This window comes from Lucilia cuprina, chromosome 4 (assembly GCF_022045245.1).
Source record: "Lucilia cuprina isolate Lc7/37 chromosome 4, ASM2204524v1, whole genome shotgun sequence".
Taxonomy (NCBI): Eukaryota; Metazoa; Arthropoda; class Insecta; order Diptera; family Calliphoridae; genus Lucilia; species Lucilia cuprina.
Window position 1 is genome coordinate 10,609,561 of NC_060952.1, and position 12,766 is coordinate 10,622,326.

Below are 12,766 nucleotides of genomic sequence, written 5' to 3' on the forward strand. Positions count from 1 at the left end.
ATATTTTTTTTCTTTTCGTTGATTAGGAAAATCTATTCACATGTAAAATGTTGAAAATTTCATACATTTTCCGATATTTAACGAGGGTGTAATGAAAATTTTTTAGAAGTTAAGATAACAAGTAAAATTAAATCCACAAGCCCCGTTAACTCTAACTCTGGTTATCGTTTAACCGAAAGTTATTCTGCCGATTAAAATATTTTTTGTATGAAAACTGCCAATTTAACCTTAAGATAAAGAATAACAAGACATTATGTTAGTCAGGGGGTTAGTCAGTTAAATATGACAAAGTTCTTCGTTTAACTTATTTTTGTTAAAGTTTTCACAAGTATTAACAAATTGAAGAGTATGTGAAAAAATTAGTGAATGATGAGAAGATTTAGACAAAACCACAAGGAGAGGAAAGTTTTACTATTGCCCAGTAGTTCCGCTAGTGTTGATTCCTAGCTTTCCTAGATTCTAGATGACTCGTTGTAATGTAAAATGAAGATAGTAGCTAAACATTTCCTGGTATAACAATGCAGACTCAGGGTACATTTTAAACTTGTTTTTTTGTATTATTCTAGTTATTTAAATAGTCGATTTGTAATCGTTACATGAGAAGAGAAGAACAGTTTCGGCATCAATTTCTTATGGTTACTTTTATTACGATATTCTTATGGTTACTTTTATTACGATATTCATATGCGGAAACGTCATCGGCCTCTAATCACTTGTTTACTCTTTACACTTAAAGACATATAAGAATACTAAACATAAAATGGGCATGGAAATTCCACTTCCATTGTTTTCTTTAGATTATCAAATAGTTGTGAGCCAATTGATGTTCATTAAAGATGTAGAAACAATATTTCTATATATATAAATCATTTATATGATTTAACTTATTTTGCAGTCAAACTTAGCAGAAGACCGATCCCACGCGATTTCAATAAAGAAGAAATAAATCTATTTTAACAACAGTTTCAGAAAATCTTATTATCATGGATTTACAAATATATAAAACCATCTAACTCGCTTAACTTTAAATACATATATTTTTTTATTTATTTAGCTTTCATCATGGCACCTCTTATTTTCTTCAAATAACAGAGCAAAAAATATAGAAACCCACTTTAATTTTGAAGATCTATTAAGTTTTAAACAGTATTTAACTTTTTTTTCTCAACCCCATAATTTTTTCTGAACTCTATTCCATTTATTTTATTTGTATTAAGTTTTTCTATCATTTGTATACCATGTACTTAAGTATTTTTAGAAAATTGTAATTTAACTTTTTTCATTCAGGTTCCCCTCTCAATTTTGTGTATTTTTTTGTTCTTAAGAAAATTTGCAAAGAATATAGAAAAAAACTTTAAGTGATTTTTATTTGAATATAGCGGATTTCTTAAACCACCTTTACCATTTATATTCTAAACTGGCTGTTTAACGTGTTTTTTTTGCTCTCTCTCTTCAATCATTTTGTTTGTGAATAAAAGTCTATTTTGACTGAGATTGAATACAGAACAAGATGTTCGTTCTATGGCATTTTCTTTATTTTAAATTTTTTTTTTTACTTTTTGTAATGGTTAAAATAAAAGCAAGAAATGGTAGAGGAAAGTAGAGAACGGAATAAAAACTTGAAATAAACATTACATGTAAAAGTTGGTAAATGAATTTGTTAAGATTGTGGCGGTATATATTTTTGGTTTTTAGGTTTCAATTCACTTATTTTCTTTGTACGGATTTATTTTTCTTTTTCATTCAAATTTTTTTAGTATTTGAATTTTTGTGTAAGATTATTGTCTGTCTATATGCCAGTCGTTGTGTCTATTTGTTTATGTTTGTCATATTAAGGCGCAGGTGAAAGGATACACAAATAGGGGTTATTTAAAATTGATTAATTTTTTTCTTCGTACTTTTTTTTGCTTTATTTTTATTTTTTTTTTGTTGGTTAATCTTATTTGCGATTGCTTTATTTAGATAAAAGTTGTCTTTTATGTTATTAAATTGAATTAAATGAAAGAATACTTGAGTTTTTGTGTGATCAAAGTTTAATTTATTTAGTGGAGAATGTTATAATTACTTAGAAAATTTCAAGTGTTTCAAAGATTTTTCTAGGATGTACAGAAAGTTATTCACAATAAATATTTGTTCTTATTATTTATTTTTAAATAATATTTCAAATTTCAGGTTTTATGTTAAATCATTCTAGTTTATAAATTTCAAATTTGTTAAATTTTGTACAAAGTTATAATTTAAACCCGCAGTCTACACACATATTTGTCAATATAAGTATTCTCGTTGTAAACATAAGAAAACATCTGTATTAGTATTTTTAAATAAAAAGAAATATTAAAAGAAAAATATAAAAAATTAATTTGTATATACAAAAAATAATAATCAAAACTTTCAGTACAATTATCAATTGATTAATTATTTTCAAAATTCCACTTGGTTTTGGAAATGGTTTCCCTGACATTACGGAAGCAGAGAACGTCCACTTTTCGTTAAACACTGAAATCTTAATAAACTTCTTTAAACAAAGAAATTAATTTTAAACAAATTCAAATTTCAACATATACCATAAAGCCATAAAAAATTAATTTCGTAAATATGTATTCCCTTTGAAGTTTTGTACCCAAATAATACCTTTAAAATAAAATTAAATTTCTTCTGAGCTACTTCCGCTAAAAAAAATGAAATGAAATGAAATTTTCTATTTTCTAGCAAAATTACAGGAAGTGTCCAGCTTCTTTATTCAAACAATAACAAAGTTCCTCCCTTTGGGTTTCTTTGCAAAAGTTAATATTTACATACACAAAAAATCCGCTGAAACCTACCTCCTTTTCGTAAAGACGTTCTTATTTTTAAGCTTTTTTTCTTTAACCAAATTAAATTCTTTGAAAACATTTCCCAACAGTTAAGGTTTGTTAAATACTTTGCGCGTGTGAATATTTTATAACAAGGCAATATTAAAAAAAGGAAGACAAAATATCCGCGACCATTTGGATGCCACACTTCTTATTCAGACCATGCCACCAAGTATATTGTCTGGCGGAGTAATAACTGAAAAATGCCAACAAATATAAAGGGAATACAAAAAAAAATATGTAAAAATTCTTCATAGATTTAAGGCATCATACTTGCGGTTAATGTATTCATTCCTTTACAAACAATCAACTTTTATACACCCACTCGTACACCCACAATTGTTCACATACATTTTTACAAAGATGTTATTCATGATGATGATGATGTACGTATGTGTCAGTTGCACAAAAAAGAGGGTGTAAATTGAAAGAATGAATTGTGGAAAGAAAGACATAATATGAAATGTTTGAAACTGAAATTGTAAAAGTAAAAATATGTAATTTAAAATAATAATAATAATAATGAAACAACAAAAATGAAATGATGTTAAACAAGGTCAGATTTATATTTTTTTCTTTTACCTATTTTGTTCCATTAACAAATCATGTTTATTTGTTTAAGAATTTTCTATGAATTAAAAAAAATGTTTTTATTTGTAAAAACAGTGAGGGAGAAAATAAATAATAAAGAAAATAGTTAGTTTATTTATATTATATGTAGGTTAATAGTTAGTCTTATAGTCTGTCAGACCGGATGCCCTGGATTCCCCCACCCCACCAGAGCCGCTGTTAAAGAAATGAGCTGCGTGTCCGATGAAGGCCAATAAGTATTGAAACTTTTTGGAGTACCATAACATCCATGGCTATTATGGCACTTCACATTATTACACGTCACCGATATAACAAACCCAAATGCTAAAAATTACTATTTTCTTTATATGATTATTTTAACATGATGATGTCTTTGGTGGTAAGTACTTACCGCAAGTAATTAGAAAAATCAGCAAATGTAAATCTTATGGAAATACCTATACAGCTTCTACATCTTCAAGGAGAAATTTACTAATGATTGAGATAGTTTTTATTTAACACATTATAAATAAGATGTTACTAGACTACTTCTGTGTAAACAGTACAATATGTAGTAGTCATTGAAAAGTATGTTAGTAGGTAAACGGTTACCTTTTAAGTCATTATCAGATTTTTACTGATTATAAACTTCCCCATTACTAAACGTCCTCATTACTAAGTAAGTTCCTAACAATTGTAAATAATTTCCATGTCACCGCTGCAAATTTTATTTGTCACTGTTTAATTTCTAAACACACTATACAAAGTGTTATGTTAATAATCTGTTTCTTTTACAGGTTTTATTTTCAGTAAAATAATGTTAAAAATTTTCTTTTGACAGCAGCAGTAGCAACACCAACAAACATCCCCCAAAAATAAAGTAGTACATGAATTTTAAATTAGAACAGGTGGCATAAAGACTTTATTTTTTCTTTTGCATCTTTAGCTAGAAATTCTTTCCATTTTTTTAAGGTTGAGAAATGTTATTCCTCCTATTGTTAGTTTTGTTTTTCCAAACATTTTATTTCATTGTTAAAGTGGGTGTATTTCCATAAAGTTTAAAAATTTTACTGTTGATTTCCTTAAAAAAAATGTTTGCTTACTAACAATGAGCAGAAAAAAATAATAATTTGAAACAAAAAATTTGCATAAATTGTTTAAAATTTTTACATTTATTTTACAAATGTATGTATACGTTGGGCAAATATAATAAAGATATTTTGTTTAAGACTTATAATCTACAGCTTAATTTGAATAAATTACGTTGGTAACAGAGCAAAATATACTACTTAAAATAGACTCATAGGAAAAAGTTCAGTCAAATAGAAATCATAAAGTTTTTTATATATAATGAATAAAGTATGACCCAGCACAAGTCAAAGAAATGAATACAATACACTAGAGAGCTGTAATATCTACAGTGAAACCTGTAATTACTAATATTTATTAGCAAAATTTTTTAAAAGTAAACATTTTAAAAATGTTGAATGTGTCAATGTGTAGTTACGAATATTTTTTAGCAAAATTTTCTAAAATTAATATATTAAAAAACGCAGTTTCCAAAATCAACTCTATCTACTAGACTATAATTATGATTTAGTCTAGCGGAGAATATCTATAGATACGTCAAGTGAATGAAACAACCACTATAATGTTCTGATTATTACTTAATTAAATCCATAAGAAATAATGTACATTACCTGTAACCTGTAAACATTTCAATTATTTAAGAAATATTCTTACACAACTACTTTTAAGAAAAAAAAAAAACATTTAAAAATGTAAATATTAAAAAAATATATATTTCTTTCTTTCTCTTTTAGCGATTGTCGTGTTGTACGCGATCCTCAGACCTTAAAATCAAAGGGTTATGGTTTTGTATCCTTTGTCAAAAAATCGGTAAGTAAAAAGAAAAATTAAATAGAAAGCCTTTCTTTCGTTATGCTAAATTTAATATTTAATAAAAAAAGAAAAAATAATAATAATAAAAAACGAAACACTGAAGAAAGCACCAACCTTTTTAGTGTTATTAAATTCATTTTAATTTTTTCTCATTTTACTTTCTATACAATTTTCGTTTCTTTGTAGGAAGCTGAAAGTGCCATAACGGCCATGAACGGACAATGGCTGGGCTCACGTTCAATTAGAACAAATTGGGCTACCAGAAAACCGCCCGCGAGTAAAGGTAAAATATAACAACAAAAAAAAAATATATATATAAACAATACTTCATAAAATATATATACATATATACAAGGAATATAAAATGAACAAATTTCATAGATGATTTATTGTAAACTCCTCCTTTAATACATTATTAATATGTAATTATCTTTTGTAATACAAATAATTTTTGAAATGAAAAAAAAGAAAGAAATACTATTATCATATTTAAACCATATTTTATATTTTTACGAGAAAATTTACATTATCAATAACACTTTTCAAACAGATACAAAAAACACGCAGAAAAAAAATAGTTTTGGTTACAAAAAATATAAGAGCAATAAAATACTGTTATAATAATGGTTAAACGTTTATTATAATCGTTATTAGTATCGAAAAATATCATATTATGATCATTATTATATAATATGTTATCATATTATTATCAAATACAGTCCTAATATTTCATCAACATAAAATAATTGTCCTAACCATGCCGAACCATGTTTTTCTCTAGGTGTTATACATTATAAACATAGACAAATAATTTTAATGTATTTTGATAATATAAACACAGTAGAGGCGAAAAAAAACTGTACATAAAGTCTTTACTTACACAAGCAAATAGATGAAATTATACGTTTAACTAAAGCCAAAATTTGAAGTCATGGGTCTTAAATAAAAATACATTTTGATTCATACGATATAGAGTTAAAAGCAAATCAAACAGTAAATGCTAAACTATTTGTTTTTAAATACTTTAACCCTTCTCTAAAATGTTAACAGTTGACTGTGCTATTAAAATAAAAACAAAATTTCTATAATATTTCGATAAAATTATAACTTTTCATAAATGCTTAAGTGTGTGTTTTGTGTATTTTGTAGTAATTGTATACACAATAGTCGGTTATAAATCAAAGTTAACACATATTTGCATGTTTTAACATAATTTTTATTTGTTATTATTTTATTACCTTTTACTACTTTTAGTTTTTCGTATTTTTTTCTTTTTTTATTGTTTACGAAAGACCCTTAAATATTCACTAATAAATACAAATAGAAAAAAGAGAACATAATATAACCACCCACCACTCTAGCCACTGGAACTCTAACAGTCATCATCATCAACAGCAACAACAAAAACGATAATGTCGTCTTTATCACTCATTCACCTTTTAGTTTTTATTATATTACATACAGTTAAATTGAGTATGTGTCTGCTAAATCAAGGTTATAAATTTTGTCGCTGTTACGACTATAAGTTTCTAGGATTTTAGTTTTTTTATTTAAGTTTTTTTCAACACGAAACTATTATCATAAAAAAGTAAACAAAAGAATCAGAAAAAATCACATAAACCAAATAAAATACTCGAATAGAAAATATGGTGAATATAAAGGGAATAAAAAGTATTGTAAAATATACATTTATATTTGTATTAAAGTAGGAGGGTGGTGCTATAATTTTGTAGCAAAGTTATTGTTATTAAAATTATATAATAATTTGTTATGTGATAGTTTAATAGGTCTAATGTTTTGACTATTTAATAGTCTATATATATTTTCCCAAAAAAAATCGGTAATGTATTGTATTTAAATAATCGCTTACTTTTTTAATGACTACTAATTACATTGTGCATTACTTTTAAGTACCCTTATAACGACTTTAACATTATCATATAAGTAAATACCTTATTTAGAGTTTTGACGTTTTATTGGAAAATCTTTTGAACTGTTTTGACACATACAAAAAGAAAACAGCTCTCTTTGAAACCATTGTTGCACAAGATAGCGAACTATCAAACAAGAATTGTGTAAGTGTAAGAATTTTTAGTTCTTAAAACAATACAAAATGACTTTTTAACTCCTTATTTGCAAGTACTTATATAACTAGTGATTTGTAAGCGAGTGTTAAGATGATAAGTTGAAATGCAAATTAATAAGTAGTGACAAGCGGTTTTATAACTTTTTTACTCATTATTTTTTAAAATAAGATGGGTTTTTGTGTTTTGCTATAGTTAAAAAAATGGTAAATGTTTGGTCCCAAATCTTAATTTTTTTAGTTTGTTTTTTTTACTCTTGCGCTGACAATAATTTAATTTATTAAAAATCTTAATCACTTAACACACCGCCTACGCAAACATGTATGAATTACTAATATTCGTGTTTAGATTTCGCTTATTTAGTTAAAACGTTTATTTCAAACGCCAAATTTGTAAGAGTTGTTATACTCGTGTATGTTAATATTATCTGCTATGCTTAGTTGTGGTACGTAGCTTTTGTAATGGTTCTTTTTATACCCATTCTACTTCATTTTTTTTACAGATTTCTGTTCAATATAAAAGAAATTTTGATGGTTAACAATTTTTCATGGTTTATGTTAGATTTCTTGATATCTGTTACTTGTTATTATTATATTGGTTTCTTTTTAGCATTTCTTTTTTGTTTGTATTTATATTGTTGTCATAAAAGACGCCTTGTAATAGACACAAACATTTTTGTCTGAATAGGTTTTTATTTCACTACTCTTCCATTTCCAGTTTACGACTTTAAGGCACGTTTGCCTCAATTATTGAAGGCTGTATAATTCGGTATAATTTTGTATAAATATACATGTAATATTTTTTTAGTTTTTTTTCTTTTATTCCTTATTCTTAGAGATTTTCTTTTATATCCCCATTTCAATATACTATACGGTCAAATGCGAGGAAAAGTATTATTCAAATTTCGGAAGCCTTTTAAGCAACACGTTTAGGCAGAAGTATTTGTTTATGGATTAAATATGTTGGCAATTAAATGGCATTTTATGGTTTGAAACTTTTTTGTTGTCGTTATATAAAATTTATTAAATCTTTAAATAATTTTCTTTTATTTTTTATTGCTATTTTTTTTTTTTTTTTTTTGAGGGGGCGGAATTTGTTTCGTTTTGTTTACATTTACAAAAGGGATGTTTCAGTTAATATGTATCAGTCACGGTTATTATTAGTGTTTAGTTAAATGGCAAAATTATTTGCTATTTCACTTAACTTTAGCTAAAAGTTAGGGAGAAAGGCAAACTTAAGGCGTTGAAGAACATTAAAAATCATAATTTATAATTTGACATATTAAGAGAGTGGGAATTTTTTATAAGTTCTTTTTAATACAAGATCACTCTATAGACTATATTAAATACTTTAGACTATACTTTAGAAAATTCAAGGCTTTAGATTAACTATTTGTTTTTAATCAATAATATATACAGTCTATAGCATAGAATATTGTAAAGACCTCAGACTAGTCATTAGTCTTGATTATAGAAGATATTCGGACAGTACTATAACTAAACTACAGCCAACATTGTAGACAGTATTGTTTTTAGAAAAATAAATTTAAATATAAAAAAAATAATTTTATTAAGACTTTAATATAGATCACTATCAACACTATTGGTTATAAAAATGACCAGATAACAGTTAAGTCTACACTTTACTTAGATAAAACCATCGTTATGTTATTAAGGAATATTACATTAAAATAATTAATTATGAGTAATTGAGTTAAATTAAATAAAATTGTTGTAGTTACAATGAAATATACAATAAATAAACTTAAAAAGTATTATTTTACTTGAATTCAAATTTTGTAAAATTCTTTTTTTTTTAATTAAAACCATGAAGATTTATGGATATTACCTACCGCTAATTAAAATTTAAAATATTTTACTTACTACAATTTTCTTGTAAATACATAGATAAAAAATCCTTTTTGTTAATAGAAAACTTTTTAAAATGTAATTGAAACTTAAATAAAGAATTTTTATCTCAATAGTTGTTTATCGTCTTATGACTACTACTTAATTAACTAGAAATATTTTAAAAAGACTACAACCTGTTACTAATAAATTTCATCTTTATTAAATCAAAAGCTTAAAATAACAGAAATACTGCTATACATACATATGAACATACTTATAACAATTTGTAGGAATAAACCGCACACGCATACAATTACAAAATTGAAAATATAACCCCTAACTACCATAATTGTGGCACTTCCTTTATAACGGTTTATTACAACTATAAATATATTTATGTATGTTTGTGTAAATGTATAGGTTCAAGTGTCTGTTTGTATATATGGATGTATATATATGTGTAATAGTTAGTAAATTGCCTAATTGTGTACAACTTTATGAAAAGTTTGATTTATAACAGAAACTCAATGTAGCACAAAATATATTTATTCACTCGTTTTTAAGGTCGACTGCTTTAAGTTAAAAGTCAACTGTGAAAATAGTTACCGTGGAAATTTGTCATTTTGCCATAAGTTAGTTAGTTCTACGTTTGTTCGTTGTTTCTTTGGTAGGCTCGTTGCCTTTAATGGGTGGCGGGTATAGAAATAGACTTTGAAGTGGTAAGGAAGGGGTTTTTGTATATATATTTTTATATAAAACATTGTTATTATGAATTAAGTTAAAAGAACTTAATTAAGTTCTCAAAATGTAATGAAGTGTTGGCAACAACCAAACATCTAGAGCAGTAGGCAGCAGCAGGTTCAAGTAGTAGTGACAGCCGTAATGCCATGTTAACAGGTACAAAAAAGTTGTAGTAGTAGTAGTAGTACATACTGTTGTTTATTAGGCTTTTTCCTCCCCAATGTATGAAAAAATTCTAAGTTTAAGGGGTTGCTCAACCAGAACAGGAAACGGCATATTTCGTCTAAAATTATTTTTTATAATTTACAAAATGAAAAAAGAAAAATAATCTTAACAAAAACACTAAACAAAAAAGTCATTTAAGTCAGCTTAATGGAATGAAAAAAAATTATATTCCCAGAAAATCATAATTAAATTTTCCACTATTTGTTTTATATTTATGTACTCCCTTCTCCCTCTTATTCATTTAGTCATTATTGTTTTTAATTGAATAGAATACATGATGCATGAAAATGATGAAGAAGATTTTTATCTTTAAATTAAATTTGTTGTTTGAAATTTCTAACAAACTAGCAGAGAGGCCTAATTTATAAGGATCTCATAAAGGTTTTTTTGAAACTAAATATATAAATAAGTTTTGTCAATAAACAAAGGGACTTTTATGGCATAAAACTTATTTATTACTTGTAAAAGTTTTGGTTGTTTTAATTAACCTTAAGGTTGGGAGTAGTTTTCATATAAAAGAAATTTTCCTTATTCTATTTAAAAAATTTAACATAAATTTATGAAACATTGCATAGATTAATAATTATTTTTTATGTAGATAAATTAGTTTGATTTTCGGTTGATTATACTAAGGCCTATGTATATTATTATAGAAAGATATTTCGATTAACATCAATTTCTAGTAATTTCAACAAGCTTAGTCCTTGGATCAATTGGATTTAGTTTAAATTAAAAGTGCAATATTTTAGATTCTAACTCTAATAGTTTCCCAGATAAATAAAAGTTAGTATTTCATTTTCATGTCGACACTAAAGTGGGTCCGAAAAAATTTCAGGACTTTCATATTTTATTATAAATAAACTAATTTAAATTTTTTATATGGTCCACTATAACAATGCTACAATTTTTGGATATGGATGTCAAAGTTATTCTTACAAAATTTTAGGAGTCTAACTTTTTGTAGGCTACAAAAAGTAGACTATATTGCCTTTAGAGATTTTTACCGACACACACTGTTAAAATTTTAACAGTTTAGCTGTTTAGCCGTATATAAAGTCAAAACTAATACACGTACATGCAAACACACATTAATTTTTTGATATAGAGAAGACTTTCGTTGTTATCAGACCTCAGTTGATTTTAGTACAGAAGTATATAAACATATTTTTTTCTCAGGATTTTTCTTAGAACTAGAATACATGTAATTTATTATATTTAAAATTTGTCACAAATCTATTTATTTTTCTATAGAAGTTTAACTATCGAATCAGAATATAATCAATGACGATGAAATCAATCATCATTCGATTCTTACCGCTAAACATTTTTCTTGGTCAAGACAAATTTAAGTTTATTATTTTCCGCTTTAAAGAAACTCCTAAACATATGAATTTTTTATTTACTTACATTTGGATTTTGTAACAAATCTTAGTTCGTTAAAATCCCCCAAAAAAGTGATAATAAAAAGCTGTAAGTGAAAACGTTATAAAAATTTTCCTAGCTGTCACATAACTTTTAGCACGCTCTATAATCGTAAATTTTCCCATACTATGTAATAAACACATATGTACACAAAACAATACTTATGGAAGATTAACAAATTGATATTAGTAAGACTCTCTAATTGCGAATAACAAAAAATGTTTCCTTTAGCAACATGTGATATTTGATAGGATATTTTTCTACTTATTTCTAATTTAAGCATCACTAGGTTACTAGGAAATATATATAAAAAGTGAACCATCCTAATGTTATATATTTATGTATATGTTGGTAACTACACATACATATGTGTATATGTGGGTTAAGTTTACAATACTCAAGGTTTAAATACAGCTTTTAACATAAAGAAAAATATAAAAGACTGGTCGTAAATTTTAGCTGGGCAATAATATACACAAAATATTGTATACATTTACAAACTCATTCAATTGTGGGCAAAAATATAAGTACATAATATAGTATGTAATATTTATTATTACAACAAATAAAGTACCATTTTTGGGGGGATGTAGTTTGAAACTAAAAAACAGAAATGACTTTTAAATTTCCCGTAAAATGTTAATTAATTTTAATTTGATATACTGCTGTGGTTTTATTAAAATCTCTGTTGTAGTTTAAATAAACAATGTGTTAAGTTATTTAAGTATTAGCAGAATTGTAATTCATTTTATTTTATACATAAGATAATGTGCAAAGACTTATTTGAGGTACTACAAGTAGCAATATTTTTATTTAATTTTCTTATTAATTATATATATTTTGAAACCAGCTTTGTATTATAATCTATAATACATATCTAATATATAAAATAATAATGGATTTTTTCAGCCAGCTAAAGCCTTACAATCGCCTAAGCTTTCTTTAAAACATAAAATACTCACTCCAGTTATCACTTACACAATTAAATTCGTATCTAAAATCCCCCATCTCTTATTCTACCATTACATCGAGGAGGTACAAAAATAATAAAACAAATGAATGAAAGCATAAGTAAATAAATGCAATACAGAAATGTTAAAATATTTGACTTTCCAGATGA

The 12,766-nt window shown here is 25.7% G+C and overlaps 1 protein-coding gene across 1 annotated transcript in view; it reads left to right on the plus strand.

Annotated features, from left to right (window-relative positions):
• Positions 1–5,250: 5,250 nt before the first annotated feature.
• Positions 5,251–12,766, plus strand: part of LOC111681006 (nucleolysin TIA-1) — a 9,938-nt gene continuing 2,422 nt past the window's right edge. The window contains exons 1-2 of the mRNA XM_046949187.1: positions 5,251–5,321; positions 5,511–5,607. Of these exons, the coding sequence (XP_046805143.1) occupies positions 5,535–5,607 (73 nt within the window). The 5' untranslated portion in view covers positions 5,251–5,321; positions 5,511–5,534. The remainder of the gene's footprint in view (positions 5,322–5,510; positions 5,608–12,766) is intronic.